The following is a 19006-nucleotide window of genomic DNA, read 5'->3' on the forward strand; positions in this document are numbered from 1 at the left end:
CATTTTGGCCAGACTGATCTCAAATGCCTGACCTCAGGTGATTCACCCACCTCGGCCTCCCAAAGTGCTAATAGGCATGAGCGACCATGCCTGCTTGAGATCGAACATTTTCGTACATGTAAATTGTTTTTCACTTCTGAATTTTTAGTTCATATCCTTTTCCTTTTCCATATCCCTTTGTCACGTTTATGGTAAATACTTAGTTTATTGCTTCTCTTTTATTATAAAGTCATTTTTTTACTTTGCTATTTTGTGTTTTTATTTAATCATATTTGCTAATTTTTTCTAATTTTGCTTAGAAAGTCTTTCTTCACTTAATAAATTAAGTTTGTATTTTCTCCTCACATTTTATTGTTTCAGTGTTTAATTTACATAAGTAATTCATTTGGAGTTCATTTTGGTTTTTGTTATAGAATAAGGATCTGACTTCATTCTTTTAATAACCAATATTTTTGGTTTCATTTCTTGATTACTCTTTCCTTTTATTTGGTGGCATTTCATTTTGCATATTTCAAAAGTATTTTTGTCTTTTTGGAGTTTACCATGCTTTGATACATAAATTTTATCTTTATTTTAGAATAAGGAGAGATTATCTTCTGCTGTTACTGACCTCAACATAATAATGGAGCCCACAGAATGCTCAGAATTAAGTGAATTTGTGTCTAGGTAAGCTATTTAACAAACTTATTTAGAGAAAGAAAGTAAATTTACACTTTACAGTTTTAAGTTTACCTTCTCCTTTTCTTAGTAAGTAAATAAGTCTTCTCTGAAAGTATAACACCACTATTGTGGCTTATATTTAAGCCCGTATTCTCTATATCTATCATTCTTTCATTTAGTTTATATTTATTGCACATTCACTATCTGCTGGGTATTAAAATGTGAGCAAAAAAAAGATACAATCCCCAGTCCTCATGGGATTGACAGTCTAGTGGAGAAGTCAGGTATTAAATAATGGCAGAAGTAAATATAAAATTATGGCTGCATTAAATGCTATAGAGGAGAGTTACATAATGCTGTTGAAGTATATATCAGGAATTTTTGTTTTTTATTATTTCTATATTTTGTTTTTAAATTAGTGATGGGGTCTCACTATGTTGCCCAGGTTGGTCTCAAACTCCTACGCTCAAGCAGTCCTCCTGCCTTAGCCTCCCAAAGTGTTTATCAGGAATTTGACCAGCAGAAAGAACATGATATCATTTCCTGAAGCTTGAGCTGACATCTGAAGAATGAGTAGGTGTGAATTAACAAAGAGGGCATAACTTTGCTGGGCACTGTGCCAGCAGGGAGCATGGCATCTGTGAGCAATTGACGCAGGACCACAGTGGCAGGTGGAGGCAAGAGCCTAGGAGAGTGGTGTAAGATGAGGCTAGGAAATTAGGTGAGGTCCATACTACCAGGAATTTGGTATAAAAAGTTTTATTACAACCCCAGGACCAAGTGAAACTATTGAAAAGTTTTGAGCAGGGCCTGAGGAAAGCAAAAGTATGGCATCATAGAAAGAATTATTCTGGATGCTATAGGGAAATGGAATGAAGGGGTGCAATCATTGATACAAACCAGTCAATGACTAATCTTTTAAAACAGTTCAGGCAAGAGAAGTTTGTAGTTTGGACTGAAATGATGGTACTTAGCTAGATGGATTTGGGGGATAATTAGGGAGTAAAAATCAGTGGGCGTGGGATTGCTTGAGTAAAAGGGATTAGAGGTCATTCACAGGAGATGACTCTTTGATTATGGTGGTTCTGTCTGCTGTTAAGGGAAGGTTGGAAGAGTACCATTGTCAGGTGAGATTATGACTTTATTTTGGACATATGGGACTTGAGTGCCTTTGAAAACACTGAAATAAAAATGAGAAAGAGGCAGCACAGAAGAGGTGGGGGTGGGAGATATAGAACACTGGAATTATCTTCTATTGGGTAGGAATTAAAGCCTTGAGCAGGAATGAGATTGCTTATGAAGGAATACAGAGTGAAACTAGAAAAGGCCCTAGAACTGAGCCTTGAGGAATTCTAAAATATACTGACTGAATAGAAGGGAAGGATCCTGCAAAGGAATTAGAAAAGGAACTATTTGAGAAGTAGGGAGAATACCAAGAAAAGTGTTGTATCATGGCAGAGATCACATATTTCCTTTTGTTCAGACCATGGTTTGGAAGTAGCATCTGCTATTTGGAAATACAAAAGGAAGAATAGTGAGATATCTCTCTTCCTGTAATAATGAGCATATTATCGTTACTTAATAAATACTTAATCTCAGCTTCTTGGGCAATGTTTTAGACTGGGTTCCCATTTTGTGGAGAGTGACTGGTATTTTAGAAAGGGTGCTGAACATAGGTCAGAAGACCTGGATTTTAGTCCAGATTCAATTACATTGTGTAAGTTACTTCTCTTGGAGTTTCTTTCTTCTTTATCTCTGCTGTTATGCAATTTAAATGTTATATGCCTAGTTATGAATTTAGTTTTTCATTATAGATCTGTAGTTTTTTGAACAGGATTGGTATCTTTAGGTTTTGAAAAATATTTAGTCATTATTTTATTGACTCTTGCTTCTACCTTGATCTTCCCTTATCACAGTCTACCTTCACTTTAAATAGTAAACATTTCACATATACTATAAGAACAGCAGTATACTTTCCATTTATTTTCCTTCAACTATTGTATTATTATTGTCATACAATTGTCATACACTTTTACATGTTTCAAATGTCTCAGGGCATTGTTACTATTTTTGCCTTAGACTGTCAATTATTTTTTAAAGCAATTAAAAATAAGACAAAACTTGTTTTGTGTTTTTGAGATAGAGTCTTACTCTGTCATCCAGGCTGGAGTGGAATGGCATGATCTCGGCTCACTGCAACCTCCGCCTCCCAAGTTCAAGCAATTCTCCTGCCTCAGCCTCCTGAGTAGCTGGGATTACAGGCATCCAGCCACCATGCCCAGCTAATTTTCTTTCTTTCTTTTTTTTTTGTTTTTCTTTTTTTGCATTTTTGGTAGAGACAGGGTTTCACCACGTTGACCAGGCTGGTCTTGACCTCCTGACCTCAAATGATCCACCCACCATGGCCTCCCAAAGTGCCAGGATTACAGGTGTGAGCCACCATGCCTGGCTGATAAAACATGTTTTTGTATATTTATCTTCATTTTTTCATTTCCAACATTCTTCATTTCTTTATATTGATTCAGATTTCTAACTGCTATGCTCCTTCTTCCTTGAGAACTTCTTTAACTTTTTTTTTTTTGAGACAGAATTTCACTCTTTTTGCCCAGGCTGGAGTGCAATGGCACAATCTCAGCTCACTGCAACCTCTGCCTCCCGGGTTCAAGTGAATTTCCTGCCTCACCCTCCCAAGTAGCTGGAACTACAGGTGTGTACCACCACACCCGGCTGATTTTGTGTTTTTAGTAGAAACGAGGTTGATCAGGCTGGTCTCAAACTCCTGACCTCAGGTGATCCACCGAACTCAGCCTTCCAAACTGCTGGGATTGCAGGCGTGAGCCACCACACCCGACCCTTTAACATTTCTTACTGTGCTGGTCTGTTGGCCGTAATGTCTATCAGCTTTTGTTTCTCTGGAAAGGTCTTAATTTTGCCTTCATTTTTTTGAAAGATATTTTTGCTGGCCATAGAATTCTGAGTAGATAGGCTTTTAAAAAGTATATGTATTTAAACATACTCTTTCATAATCTGGATTGCATAGGTTGTGACAAAAAGTCTGCGATGATTGTTGTCTTTATTTTTCTGTATTAGTGTGTCTTGTGTGTGTACTTGGGACAGCCTTAAATCTTTCTCTTAATTTTGCGTTTTTGTAGTTTGTGCTATGTTTAGGGTATATTTGTGTGAAAATTATCAACCATGTCTTTTAAAGTATTTATTTTGCCCTGTGTCATTCTAATGACACATAAGTTAGACTGTTTGACATATTGTCCCAGCATTTGGATGCTCAGCTCTATTTCTCTCATGCCTTTTTTTCTTTGTGTTTCAGTTTGGATAAGTTCTATTAGCCTATCTGCAACTTAGCAGAGTCTTTCCTCTGTTGAAGTACTGTTTGCCAGGGGGCCCTTTTAAGGAGATCTTTATCTTGCTTTTAATGCTTTTTATTTCTTGTGTTTTCATATTTCCTTGTTGGATGTAACAGAGTTTGTTTATTCATTTACCCATTGAAGGATATCTGGGTTATTTTCAGTTTTTGGTGAATATAGCATATTATAGTTATATATACATTTTTTTTTTTTTTAGATGGAGTCTCGCCCTGTCACCAGGCTGGAGTGCTGTGGTGTGATATCAGCTCACTGCAACCTCCGACTCCCTGGTTCAAGCGATTCTCCTGCCTCAGCCTCCCAAGTAGCTGGGATTACAGGCATGCACCACCACCCCTAGCTAATTTTTGTGTTTTTAGTAGAGACAAGGTTTCACCATGTTGGCCAGGATTGTCTCAATCTCCTGACCTCGTGATCTGCCCACCTCGGTCTCCCAAAGTGCTGAGATTACAGGCGTGAGCCACCATGCCTGGCCTATATATACATTTATGTAGCATATTATAGTGTATAATATAGCATATTATCTTTATATATGTGTATATATATACACACACACATGCATTCATGCCGCTACATTCATATGCTATAAATATGTATATTATGTACACAAACACACATGTATATGCTGCTGTGAACATTCACTAGAGGTTTTTGTGTGAATATAAGTTTTCTTTACTCTAGGGTACATAACCAGAAGTGGAATTGCTGAGTCATATAAGAGTATGTTTAAATTTATAATAAACTGCCAAACCATTTTCCAGAATAACCATATTGTTTTGTATTCCCACCAGTAATATGTGAGAATGACTGTTAATATTTTTGTGAATTAATTTCTGATGGTCACCTAATTTTAGATTTAATAGTCCCAGGAATTTATTGTTAGAATAAAATCTTGGAATTTTTATCCTAAATTTATCTTTATGTTCGCTTTATACTTGAGAAGGAGACATTTGGAGTTATTTTTGTTTCCTGACTACTTTAGTTGAAATTGAAATGGGTTACTGCCAACATTTTATGAAAGAAATCCATGACATCTGTTTTACATTTAGTGAAGTTTGGACTTTGCTTAGGAAAAATAGATAAATTACAGTCATTCTTACAGCTGTGAGAGCCAACACCCACACCCACACACAAAATTTCTTTCTATATGGAAAACTCTTATGTGCTGTAGTACAGTATCCTTTATGAAGAAGCAAATGGAAGAATGAAGGAATTGTGAGTCTTTTAAAGTTCACTGTAAAAGAACAGTCTTTTCCTCTGTGTGTGTGTTTAAACTTGAGTCATCATAGCTTTTAAGATTATTTTCATGGCTTACTCCCTCATCACATGATTAAGAGTTTATTTTTTGCTCACTTGTTTGATGGAGAACGAAATATCATGTCACTGTGGCCTTTAAGCACAAATGAACTAATTTCTCCTCTTTATAGGCCCATACTCTTTGGAAAACAATTTTTTTCAGATGTTAAAATAATTTTTAAAATAGTTATTAGACTGACTTTTAACACATAATCTCCAGTATTCCCTATAAAGTACACGCTTATGCAGCTTTGTGTTAATTCAACTATTATTTTATGTTCTTTGTTTTCAGTGAATCTACTTGGTTATTTTGGTCCTGTACTGCCCTTTCTTGCCTTCCTTTAGATTATTTAATTTGTTTTCCTATTTTTTTTATTTGGCAAAATACTTGCAAAATCTACCAACTCAGCCATGTTAAAGAGTACACTTCAATAATAGTAAATACATTCATTATGTTGTACAGCCATCACCACTGTCCATCAACATAACTCTTTCCTCTTTTAAAACAGAAACTTTGGCCGGGCGCGGTGGCTCACACCTATAATACCAGCATTTTGGGAGGCTGATGCAGGCAGATCACAAGGTCAGGAGTTCAAATCCAGCATGGTGAAATCCTGTCTCTACTAAAAATATGAAAGTTAGCCGGGCATGGTGGCACATGCCTGTAGTCCCAGCTACTCAGGAGACTGAGGCAGGAGACTTGCTTGAACCTGGGAGGCAGAGGTTGTGGTGAGCCGAGATAGCACCACTGCACTCCAGCCTGGGTGACAGAGTGAGACTCTGTCTCAAAAAAACAAACAAACAAAAAAAACAGAAACTTTGTACACATAAACAATAACTCCCACTTCCTCCCTCTCCTCATCCTCTTCATCCTCTAGCAACCACCATACTACTTTCTGTCTGTGTGATTTTGATTAAGTACTTCATATAAGTGGAATCATATAGTATTTGCCTTTTTTCTTTAGATAGAGTCTCGCTCTGTTGCCCAGACTGGAGTGGAATGGCGTGATCTTGGCTCACTGTAACCTCCACCTCACCAGCGATTCTCCTGCCTCAGCCTCCCAAGTAGCTGAGATTACAGGCACCCGCCACTACGCCCAGCTAATTTTTGTATTTTTAGTAGAGATGGGGTTTTGCCATGTTGGCCAGGCTGGTCTTGAACTCCTGACATCAGGTGATCTAGCCATCTCGGCCTCCCAAAGTGCTGGGATTACAGGCACGAGCCACCATGCCTGGCCAGTATTTGCCTTTTTTGACTGGCTTGTTTCGCTGAGCGTAATGTCAAGGTTCATCCACGTGGCATAAGTCAGAATTTTTTTCTTTTTCTTTTCCTTGTTTTTTTTTTTTTTAAAGCACTACGTAAGCTTTATTTGCGCCATCTATATAAGATAGTCCTGGCCATGAGTGGTGGCTCATACCTGCAATCCCAGCACGTTGGGAGGCCAAGGTGGGCAGATCACCTGAAGTCATGAGTTGGAGACAAGCCTGGCCAACATCTGTACTAAAAATACAAAAATTAGCTGGGTGTGGTGGCAGGCGCCTGTATTCCCAGCCACTCGGGAGGCTGAGGCACGAAAATCGCTTGAACTGGGGAGGCGGAGGTTGCAATGAACCAAGATTGTGCCACTGCACTCCTCTGGGTGACAGAGCAAGACACCATCTGAAAAAACAAAAAACCAAAAAAACCTAAGATACTTCTATGAATCTGTCCCATTGAGAGAAGACAGGACCTTTTCTCTCAAACCTGTTGCTTAAAGCCTGTGTGTGTGTGTTTGTGTGTACGTATATGTATATGGGAGTTTATTAAATATTCACTCATGTGATCACGAGGTCCCACAATAGTCTTGTCTGCAGGCTGAGGAGCAAGGCGAGCCAGCCTGAGTTCCAAAACTGAAAAACTTGGAGTCCAGTATTCAAGGGCAGGAAGCATCCACCACGGGAGAAAAATATAGGCTGGGAGGCTAGGCCAGTCTCACCTTTTCACATGTTTCTGCCTGCTTTATATTCACTGGCAGCTGATTAGATGGTGCCCATCCAGATTAAGGGTGAGTCTGCCTTCTCCAGCCCACTGTCTGAAATGTTAATCTCCTTTGGCAACACCCTCACAGACGCATCTAGGATTAATACTGTGTATCCTTCAATCTAGTTGACACTTAGTATTAACCATGACAAGTCCACCCCTTGTCAACTTGAACCTATACACATCTCCTAAGATCATACATAATCTTCAAATAAAGGTAATAATAATCATAATTACGCCTAACATAATAAAACTATCCTTCATAAAACCAGAAACTCACCAATCCCCAACCCAAATACTATTACATAAAGTTAACAATACTTAAATGCTGATATGAAGTCAATAAATTGTATGTCACATGATAAAGGAAAAAGGAAATAAAATGAAGATACTTTCTTAGTACAAGTGTATACATGCACAAACATGTTTTTAACGAAAGGAGAAGGAAGTACTCATGACAATTACAATCCCCGGTTCTGTAGCTGGTCACGTGGTCGTAGCTGGTATTGATGACTACCTTCTTGGATTGGGCTGCTGTAGTTTCCCGTTAACCTTAATCACTGAGCATGGTAATACTAAGAGAAGCCCTGATGGATCTCCGGTATTCCATGCATACTCTTCCTTACCTCTGTTGTGAAGTAGCAGAATGATTTCATTTCGATATTCTGGGTCAGTCACTCAGCCAACACTGTAACTCCTTTCTTAGCCTGTTGTCTTAAATGTAGGAGGAGCCCAAAGTGTCCAGGTGGCAATCTTAACTTCTAGTTTAGTGGGATCTTTGTTGTGTCTCCTGGTGGCAGCGTTTCTCCCTCTGGAACTGAGACCTCTAGGCCAGCAGAATGTAGTGTCAAAGGAACAGGAAGCAAAAATTTTGCCAGTAGATCACTAGGGGTGATGGTGAGTGGTGCCACTTCAACTTCCACCCCTTCATTCCTGGACCCATGAATCTTGGCTGTGGAAGAAACAGTACCACATATTGGATGCTGATCCAGAGCATACACGGCCTTCTGGAGAACTTTGCCACAGCCTTGCAAAGTATTGCCACATAGTTGGCATTGTAATTTTGACTTCAAAAGGCCATTCTACTGTTCTGTCAATCAAGCTGCTTCAGGATGATGGGGAACATGGTTAGACAAGTGAATTCCATGAGCATGCGCCCACTGCTACACTTCTTTAGCTGTAAAGTGAGTGCCTTCATCAGAGCCAATGCTGTGTGGCATACCATGACAGTGGATAAGGCATTCCGTGAGTCCACGGATGGTAGTCTTGGCAGAAGCATTGCCTGCAGTATAGCAAACCCATATCCGGAGTAAGTGTCTATTCCAGTGAGAACAAACCTCTGCCCTTTCCATGATGGAATAGGCCCGATATAATCAACCTGCCATCAGGTAGCTAGCTGATCACCCCAAAGAATGGTGCCATATTGGGGGGGCTCAGTGTTGGTCTGTGCTGCTGGCAAATTGGCCTTGTCAGCCTTGGTGAGTGGAAGTCCTTGTTGCTGAGCCATGCATAACCTTCATCCCTGCCACCATGGCCACTTTACTTTGTTCATGGGCCCACTGATCAATGATAGGGGCGGCTGGGGAAAGAGGCTGAGTAGTGGGTTATCCTATCCACTTGATTATCCATCCTATCCACTTAAAAATGCTAAAGGAAGGGGTCTCACTGTATTGCCCAGGCTGGTCTTGAACTCCTGCACTCTTGCTGTCCTCCTGCCTTGTCCTCCCAAAGTGCTGAGATTACAAGCATGAGCCACCACACATGTCCTTGCAAATCCATTTTATGCCACTTTAACTGAAAAAAAGTTGGAAAGACCTGTGTTTCTTTACAGCTCTGTCCCCTATCAGGGGAACCCACCCCCAATATTTCAACGTAGGTTCTTTCTATTTTCCGTAAGTGTTGGCCGTCTGAGAAATAGAAGAAAGAGTACAAAGAGAGGAATTTTACAGCTGGGCCACCAGGTGTGACATCACATATCGGTAGGACCGTGATGCCCGCCTGAATCTCAGACCAGCAAATTTTTATTAAGGGTTTCAAAAGGGGAGGGGGTGTAAGAACAGGGAGTAAGTACAAAGATCACATGCTTCAAAGGACAAAAAGCAGAACTAATAAGGGTCCAACAAAGATCACAAGGCAAAGGGCAAAAGCAGAACTACTGATGAGGGTTTATGTTCAGCGGTGCACATATTGTCTTGATAAATATTTTAAACAACAGAAAACAGGATTCGAGAGCAGAGAACCAGTCTGACCACAAATTTACCAGAGTGGAGTTTTTCCCTACCCTAGTAAGCCTGAGGGCACTGCAGGAGACCAGGGTGTATCTCAGTCCTTAGCTCAACCTCATAAGACAGACATTCCCAGAGTGGCTGTTTATAGACCTCCCCCAAGGAATGCATTCCTTTCCCAGGGTCTTAATATTAATATTCCTTGCTAGGAAAAGAAGTTAGCAATATCTCTCCTACTTGCACGTCTGTTTATGGGCTCTCTGCAAGAAGAAATATATGGCTCTTTTTATCTGACCCCGCAGGTAGTCAGACCTTATGGTTATCTTCCCTTGTTCCCTAAAAATTGCTGTTATTCTGTTCTTTTTCAGGGTGTACTGATTTCATATCATTCAAACACACATGTTTTACAATCAATGTGTACAGTTAACACAATTGTCACAGTGGTCCTGAGGTGTCGCACATCCTCAGCTTACAAAGATAACAGGATTAAGAAATTAAAGACAGGCATGAGAAATTATAAAAGTATAATTTGGGAACTGATAAATGTCCATATTAAAATGAAAGCTTCACAATTTATGTTCCCCTGCCACGGCTCCAGTCAGTCCCTCCATTCGGGGTCCCTGACTTCCTACAACAATCCCCAGCCTTTTGAATTATTGATGTTACGAACTTATATATTTATATGTTGTGCACCCCAAAATGTAAACTAATAATTCTTTAAAATGCATTGTTTTTTTAAATTACGTAGAAAATAATGTGGAGTCACAAATGAAAATGACATTAATACTAGCTTTTAGTCTAATTTTAATAAAATGTATTAGTCTGTAAAATCATGTAGGAAACAAAAAGTAGAGTAACTATTGTTGCAAAAATACTAGCTTTTATAATTTTATATGCATTTACCTTTATTGAGTCTTTTTTTGTTCTTTTTTAAAGCTTTTTTCTTCTTTTACCTTTTTCCATATGTTCTAAGAGTCTATTTCTTAATAAGTCTTCAGATTACTGTCTAGTGTCCTTTCTTTCACTCTACAGAATTCTCTTGACTATTTGTTACAGAGAAAGTTAAATGATAACCAACTCCTTCAGTTTTTGTTTACCTGAGAATGTCTTAATTTCTCCTGTACTTTTTTATTTTTTATTTTTCTTTTCTCCAGCCACATCCCTTTGATCATCTCCCTCATTATTAATATTATTATTATTATTATTATTATTATTATTTTGATACGAAATTTCACTCTTGTTGCCCAGGCTGGAGTTCAGTGGTGCAATCTCATCTCACCGCGACCTCTGCCTCCCGGGTTCAAGTGATTCTCCTACCTCAGCCTCCCAAGTAGCTGGGATTACAGGCATGTGTCACCACGCCCAGCTAATTTTGTATTTTTAGTGGAGAGGGGGATTCTCCATGTTGGTCAGGCTGATCTCGAACTCCTGACCTCAGGTGATCCTGCCTTGGCCTCCCAAAGTGTTGCGATTATAGGCATGAGCCATCACGCCCAGCCTTCTTTTCTATTTATTTGTATCCCTTGTGTTTTGTTGTTGTTGTTGTTGTTGTTGAAAAGGACTCATTTGAACCTAATAATGTGGTAACCCCCAAAGTCAGATTCTCCCTCTTTCCCAGGCTTTTTTGTTATTGTTATTATTTTTATTTGTTTATTTATTCATATTTCGTAGGCCACCTCTGTGCCAGGGATTAACCTGAGGTATAAACTTAAGGTCCTCTCAGTTTGTTTCTGGGCCTGAAGCTTTCCATGGGTATGTGCAGTCTCTTACAGAATCTCCCCTCAGATGCAGTTATTTGTCAATGTCCTGGTCTTGATTGTTTGGCTCTTAGAAAGGGAAAATGAAGAAAATGAAGGTGGGGAAAAAAAGGGCTCTGGCCTTTTAATTCCCCTGGAAATCACTTCAACTGTAGGAAGCAGGGTTTTCAAAAGTGTGGGGATGTGTAACTACAATGGCTGCCTGACTCTTTGTCTACACTTCCATAATGAGAAGCAGCAGTGACCAAAACACAGATCCCTTATGGCTGGAGGACAGGGTCCTTTTTTTTTTTTTTTTGGCTGGCTCTGCCTTCCATAAGCTGTGTGTAAGCTGCTCTGGTTATACTCACATGACTGCCTGCCAGGGGGGTAGGGGTGAAGAAATGGGTAGCTGCTGCTACACTAAGAGCTGAAATTTACTAAAATTAATCACAATTTACCATCCAAGCCCTTCTCCAAGCCTTTCCCTGGATGTTGCCAGCCTTCATTAGACTAAGAGTTTCTAAATGGTTGTATCAGACAGATTCTGCCAGTGAAATTGTTATGTAAGCGGAGAGATGGAATTTTGGTACTTCCTATTCTGTCATCTTCTCAAAACCCTCTCCTTTAAATATATTTTAATATTCTCTTTTAATTTATTTCATTCACGTTTTGGCTATATTTGTGTTACTCTTTATTGGTTGCTGTTGGGATTGCAACATACATAACCTAACTTTTAACAGTCTATTTAGATTTGATACTTTACCACTGCAATTATAGTCTTGTAGTCCTATAACCACATGGTTCACTTCCCCTCCCTGCTTCATATGGTAGTTTTCATGTGAATTATATTCACATGTATGTGCTGAAAAACTCCATTAGTCCAATCTGGGCAACAAAGGAAGACCCTATCTCTACAAAAACAACAACAGCAGAAATAGCTTATTGTGGTGGAGTTCACTTGTAGTCCCGGCTGCTTGGTAGGCTGAGGTAGGAGAGTTACTTGAGCCCAGGAGTTTGACAGTGCAGTGAGCCATGATTATGCTATTGCGTTTTAGCCTGGGAGACTGAGTGAGACCCTATCTCAAAAATAGTAATAATAATAACCCCGTTAGATAACATTATGTTTTACTTCAACCATCATATGTACTTTAAGTAACTTAAGAAAAGGCTAATAGTTTGTCATATTTATCCAGATTTTTTTGAGACGGAGTCTCGCTGTCACCCAGGCTGGAGTGCAGTGGCGCGATCTCAGCTCACTGCAAGCTCTGCCTCCCAGGTTCACGCCATTCTCCTGCCTCAGCCTCCAGAGTAGCTGGGACTACAGGCGCCCACCACCACACCCGGCTAATTTTTTTTGTAATTTTTAGTAGAGATGGGGTTTCACCGTGTTAGCCAGGATGGTCTCAATCTCCTGACCTTGTGATCTGCCCGCCTCGGCCTCCCGAAGTGCTGGGATTACAGGCGTGAGCCACCATGCCCAGCCATGTTTATCAAGATTTTTAATGTTTCTGTTGCTGTTCTTGATATGGAGCCTTTTTAGGACACGTTGCATATATCGTGGCTCATTTCCCATAAATACTTAAGTGTGCATTTTTATTATTTTATTTTACTTTATTTATTTAGTTTTTGAGATGGATTCTCACTCTGTTGCCCAGGCTGGAGTGCAGTGGGAAGATCTTGGCTCACTGCAACCTCTGCCTCCCAGGCTCAAGTGATTCTGCAGCCTCAGCCTCCCTAGTAGCTGGGACTACAGGCGCATACCACCACGTCTGGCTAATTTTTGTATTGTTAGTAGAGACGGGGTTTCACCATATTAGCCAGGCTGGTCTCGAACCCCTGACCTCAAGTGATCTGCACAACTCAGCCTCCTAAAGTGTTGGGACTACAGGCATGAGCCACCGTACCTGGCCTTATTTTATTTTGTTATGCTATGTTATGTTATGTTATGTTACGTTACGTTACGTTACGTTACGTTACGTTACGTTACGTTACGTTATGTTGGAGATGGAGTCTTGCTCTGTCGCCCAGGCTGGAGTACAGTGGCACAGTCTCAGCTCACTGCAACCTCCGCTCCCTGGGTTCAATTCTCCTGCCTCAGCCTCCTGAGTAACTGGGATTACAGGCATGCACCGCCACGACCGGCTAATTTTTTTGTATTTTTAGTAGAGATGGGGTTTCACCATGCTGGCCAGGCTGGTCTCAATCTCCTGACCTCAAGTGATCCACCCACCTTGGTCTCCCAAAGTGCTGGGATTACAGGCATGAGCCACCGCACCCAGCTCAAGTGTGCAGTTTTAAGTTTAGAGATATTCCCTTATATAATTACAGTGCAGTGATCAACTTCATAAATTGACATTGATATGATACTTTTATCTAATATGCTTTCCATAATCCAGTTTTCTTAGTTGATCTCATAATATCTTATATTGCATCTTCTTTCTCCTTGAATTATATGATGTAGTCTAAAGTCAAGTATTGCATTTAGTTGTCATGTCTCTTTAGTCTCCTTTAATCTGGAGTTATTGCCTAGCCTTTCTTTGCCATGTTTCACTTTGTCATCTTTTTAAAAAGCTCTTCCTACAACCAGCCTGAGCAACAGAGCAAGGCTCCATCTCTTCAAAAAGTTAAAAAAAAAAAAAAAATTAGCCTGGCATAGTGGTGCATGCCTATAGTTCTAGCTATCTGAGGGTCTGAGGCAAGAGGATCATTTGAGGCTGCAGTGAGCTATGATCATGCTACTGCATTCCAGCCTGGGCCACAGGGCAAGACTTGTCTCTAAAAACAAAAGTTCTTTCCACGTTTTTGTTTGTTTCTTTTTCTTTCTACTTTTTTCCCCCAATAAAATGTTTCTTATTTTGCCTTTGATCTTCTGTTGTGGTCAGTTGAGGCTCTGCCTTCTTAGGCAAATTCTGTATAGATGATATTTTGTCCTTCTCAGCATAGCTGTCCCTCATAGGTGATACTAAGTTTTTCACTCAATGAAACTGTTATATTTCTCCACTGTATGATAACTAATTTTTTCTCCCTTGGCTCTAATATGCAATCTGTGGGGACACACTTGATGACCACGCAGTTACTACTCTTTATTAATATTCCTTCCTCAATTTAGCATCTACTGATGATTCTTGCCTTATCTACTCGCTACTGTGATGTTTGCAAAATGATGATTTTTCAACTCTAGCGCTTACTTCCTCCACATTTCTCAGTAGGCATTTGGCATTATGCTTAAGAAATAGATCACCATTCTCTATGTATGTGTATATATCCATATTTATAATATGTATGGATTCATTCTTTTTTTTTCCCAACGATTTATAATTTCTTCTCTTCTTATTTATTTTGGTGCTCAAACTATCCCGGATTTGATCAGAGGGAATCTCTTTAAGCTGGCTCCTGAATCCATGTGTTAATTCCTTATTATATTTTTGAGCACTTCCTCATATTCTGTCAATAAAAGATTTTTCCAGGCTCACAATATACCTGTCCTGCCCTAGGTGTAGATTCAGCAATTTTTCTGAGGAACCAGAGTTTCTTTTAGTGGGAAATGGTATTAGAGACTAAGATCTGATACTAGGTCTGTTCATTGCTATTGGAGTGTCTTTGCTTCTTGGTTCTTTCAACAAACAGTACTAGAAAATATGTTTTTATACATATATATACACACACACACAAACCTGTATATAAGAAATCATGATTCATAAAATATTCATGTGCACTAATAGTCATGTGCCGCATAACTACTTTTTGATCAGTGACTGCATATACCAAGGTAGTTTCATGATTACATTACTGTATTTTACTGTACTTTTCCTATATTTAGATATGTTAAATGCACAAATATTTAACATTGTTTTACAACTGCCTACAGCATTTAGTACTGTAATGCTGTATAGGTTTATAGCCTAGGAGTAATTGGCCGTACTATATAGCCTAGGTTTGCAGTAGGCTGTACCATTTAGGTTTGTGTAAGTACACTGTATGATGTTCCTATAGTAAAGAAATCATCTGACAATGCATTTATCAGAATGTATCCCTGTCGTTAAGCTACACATGATTTACAAAATCGTGACTGTACACCAAGGCGTCCAGTTGTACTCCAGCTTATCCCCAGTTTATAGTATGTATGTGTTTATATACATACTATCATTTCACATTTCTACATCCTTTCTTCCATATTGAGAAACTTGGCTCCTAGAAATATCAACAAAGTTATTCATTTGCTCAATCCTATTGGTTTTTTGTTTGTTTTTGAGATGAGGTGTCACTCTGTCGCCCAGGCTGGAGTGCAGTGGTGCAAACTTGGCTCACTGCAACCTCCGCTTCTCAGGCTCAAGTCATCCTCCTACCTCAGCCTCCTGAATAGCTGGAACTACAGGCACGCACCACCACGCCCAGCTAATTTTTTGTATTTTTGGTAGAGATGGGTTTTGGCCATGTTGTCCAGGCTGGTCTTGAACTCTTGGGCTTAGGCGATCCATCTACTTTGGCCTCCCAAAGTGCTGGGATTATAGGCATGAGCCACTGTACTCAGCCAATCCTATTGTTTTTTGTAGTGAAGGCCTGCTTTTTTTTTTTTTTTCCCCCAATTAAAAAATTTTTTTTCTTAGAGATAGGGGTCTCACTATGTGGCCCAGGCTGGTCTCACACTCCTGGGCTCAAGCAGTCATCCTGCCTTGGCCTCGCAAAGTGCTGGGATTACAAATGTGAGCCATTGTGCCCGGCCCAATGTTCTGCTTTTAATGGATTTTTTAGCTTTTTCTATGATTTTGGCCTTAAAAGTCTTTATTTCATTTTTGGTTTTGAAAGATATCATTCGGGGTATAGAATCCTTGGTTGATTGTTTTGGTTCTTTGAGTTTTTTCTCCTGAGTACTTTAGAGGTATTTGTCCATTGTCTTGTGGCTTAACAGTACATTTGCTGTGCTTCTTCTTTATGTTCCCCTGTATGATGGAACTGGTTGTTGTGTTGGATACACAACTCTATTCATTTGGTCAAAATCATAAAATTAAGAAAAAGAGTGAATTTTACTGTATGTAAACTTTTAAATAAATAATGTATGTTAAAAGCATATTATACACTTTGCATTGTATTAGTCTCTAAGAATACAATGATGAACAAGATAATTTTCAATTTTATGAAGCTTACAACCTAGTGTATGTGCAAAACCAATGATACATGGTAATTGATGGTAGAGTAAGTGCTATGGGAATATAAATGCATACAATGTCTACTCTAGGGGAGAGGGAGGGGTGGTATTAGCCCCAGGTCACCTAGGAGAGTGCCTTGTACATGGTTGGTGTTCAAACAGTTCTTGAGTGAATCATCTAACAAACCACTTGAAAATGTAAGACCTGAAGTTAAGCAGAGATTAGACAGACAAGTCACTAGTATTCTTTCATTTATCCAGCAGTTATGTGTTGCCTATTCTGCAGCCAAGCACCATCGTTGTGCTTAATATGTAGCAGTGAACAAAAGAAAAATCCGTCTTCATAAATTCAAGAGGTTTATTTTCTAGTAGGGGAAACAGGCAATAAACAAAACAGATAAGTAAAATAAATAATATATTAGATATCGATAAGTGGTGGGGAGAAAATAAACTAGGATAGGAGATTGCGATGCACAGGAGGAGGAAAGGTACCATTTTTAAATAGCTTGATTGGGGAAGGCCTCATTGAGAATGCGACATAGGAGTACATGGAGGAGGTTGCCTGGCCTGATCATGTCAGTTGGTTATCAACCCTAGGTACTCTCTAAAAATGTATCAAAAATGTAGCAAATTATGCCTTGCATTATAACTACTCCTTTTTATTTTATTTTATTTTATTTTTTCTTTTTTTTTTTTTTGAGACAGAGTCTCATGCTCTCACGCTAGAGTGCAGGGGCACAATCTTGGCTCACTGCAACCTCCACGTCCTGGGTTCAAGCGATTCTACTGCCTCAGCCTCCTGAGCAGCTGGGATTGCAGGCATCCGCCACCATGCCCTGCTAATTTTTGTATTCTTAGTAGAGATGGGGTTTCACCACGTTGGCCAGATTGAGACTACGTTGGTCTCAAACCCGTGACCTTAGGTGATCCACCCCGTCTCGGCCTCACAAAGTGCTGGGATTATAGGTGTGAGCCACTGTGCCCAGCCTATAACTATTCTTATCCTCGTATAAATTATAAATTTGTGATAATGAGGACAGTGTATCTTTATGTATTTCATTTCTTTTTTTTTTTTTCCTTAAACTAATGACTAACAGCATTGAATTAGAAAAAGTGTTTAATCTCTGTGGAGTTATCTGCAAAATGAAAGAACTGGATAGAATTATTTCCAGGGTTCACCGGGCGCGGTGGCTCACACCTGTAATCCCAGCACTTTGGGAGGCCGAGGTGGGCGGATCACAAGGTCAGGAGATTGAGACCATCCTGGCTAACAAGGTGAAACCCCGTCTCTACTAAAAATACAAAAAAAATTAGCCAGGAGTGGTGGTGGGCGCCTGTAGTCCCAGCTACTCGGGAGGCTGAGGCAGGAGAGTGGTGTGAACCCGGGAGGCGGAGCTGGCAGTGAGCCGAGACAGTGCCACTGCACTCCAGCCTGGGCGACAGAACGAGACTCTGTCTCCAAAAAAAAAAAAAAAAAGAATTTCCAGGGGTCTGTCCCATTCTAAAACCTTATAAATTTATGAATTAAAGAATAAAATATATCTGAGAAATGATGGAATTTACTGGAATTGGAATGATGGAACTGTAGAAGAACATCCATAACTTAGATCTCTTCTTTATAACATGGGATGATTGCCAGCACTTGGGGAATCCTTCTCAGTGAAACCAGATAGACAAAAAACAATGCTGCTTTGGGCCACCCACTAGACATGAAATTACTTCATTTTACAGATTGTGTATTGTTTGGTATTACTTGTGGCACAGATTCCTAAACTCCTTTAGTGAGTATATATGCCCACCACTATTTACAGATCACTCAACTGATCTTGTTAGAGTCCTCAGTAATGAATTTTATGTGCCAGATGCTTTCTTCAGTATTTGTGGTCTTTTTCTTTTTCTTTTTTTTTTTTTTTTTTTGAGACGGAGTCTCGCTGTGTCTCCCAGGCTGGAGTGCAGTGGCGTGATCTCGGCTCACTGCAAGCTCCGCCTCCCGGGTTCACGCCATTCTCCTGCCTCAGCCTCCCAAGTAGCTGAGACTACAGGCGCCCGCCACCACGCCCGGCTAGTTTTTTTTTTTTGTATTTTTAGTAGAGACGGGGTTTCACCATGTTAGCCAGGATAGTCTCGATCTCCTGACCTCGTGATCCACCCGCCTCGGCCTCCCAAAGTGCTGGGATTACAGGCTTGAGCCACCGCGCCCGGCCGGTCTTTTTCTTTTTAAAAAGGCATTATTTTTAAAATAAAGCACAGAAAAGTATAAAAAGTTATACCTGGAAGGGATTTGGGAAGAAATTATTCCTCTGATTAATCATTGTAGACAAATAGGAGTGAATGATTATTATACACACATGCTCATTTTTTCAAACATCTGAGACTGTTTTGAGGACGTTGTTTGAGAGGATCACGATTCAGTTAGTTCAGTACTGACTTCCCCAAGAGCTCTCATGGAATTCTGGCAGGTTGAACATCTATAATCTGAAATCCAGACTGCTCTAAAATCTGACATTTTTTGATTGCTGACATGATTACCTTAAGTGGAA

The 19006-nt window shown here is 39.8% G+C and overlaps 1 protein-coding gene across 1 annotated transcript in view; it reads left to right on the top strand.

The window, feature by feature from the left end:
* The window catches only part of CENPP (centromere protein P), a 272761-nt gene that overhangs the window by 23223 nt on the left and 230532 nt on the right, over positions 1 to 19006 (top strand). Inside the window, exon 4 of the mRNA NM_001194801.2 lies at positions 578 to 666. Coding sequence (NP_001181730.2) covers positions 578 to 666 — 89 coding nt within the window. The remainder of the gene's footprint in view (positions 1 to 577; positions 667 to 19006) is intronic.

Source organism: Macaca mulatta, chromosome 15 (assembly GCF_049350105.2).
Source record: "Macaca mulatta isolate MMU2019108-1 chromosome 15, T2T-MMU8v2.0, whole genome shotgun sequence".
Lineage (NCBI taxonomy): Eukaryota > Metazoa > Chordata > Mammalia > Primates > Cercopithecidae > Macaca > Macaca mulatta.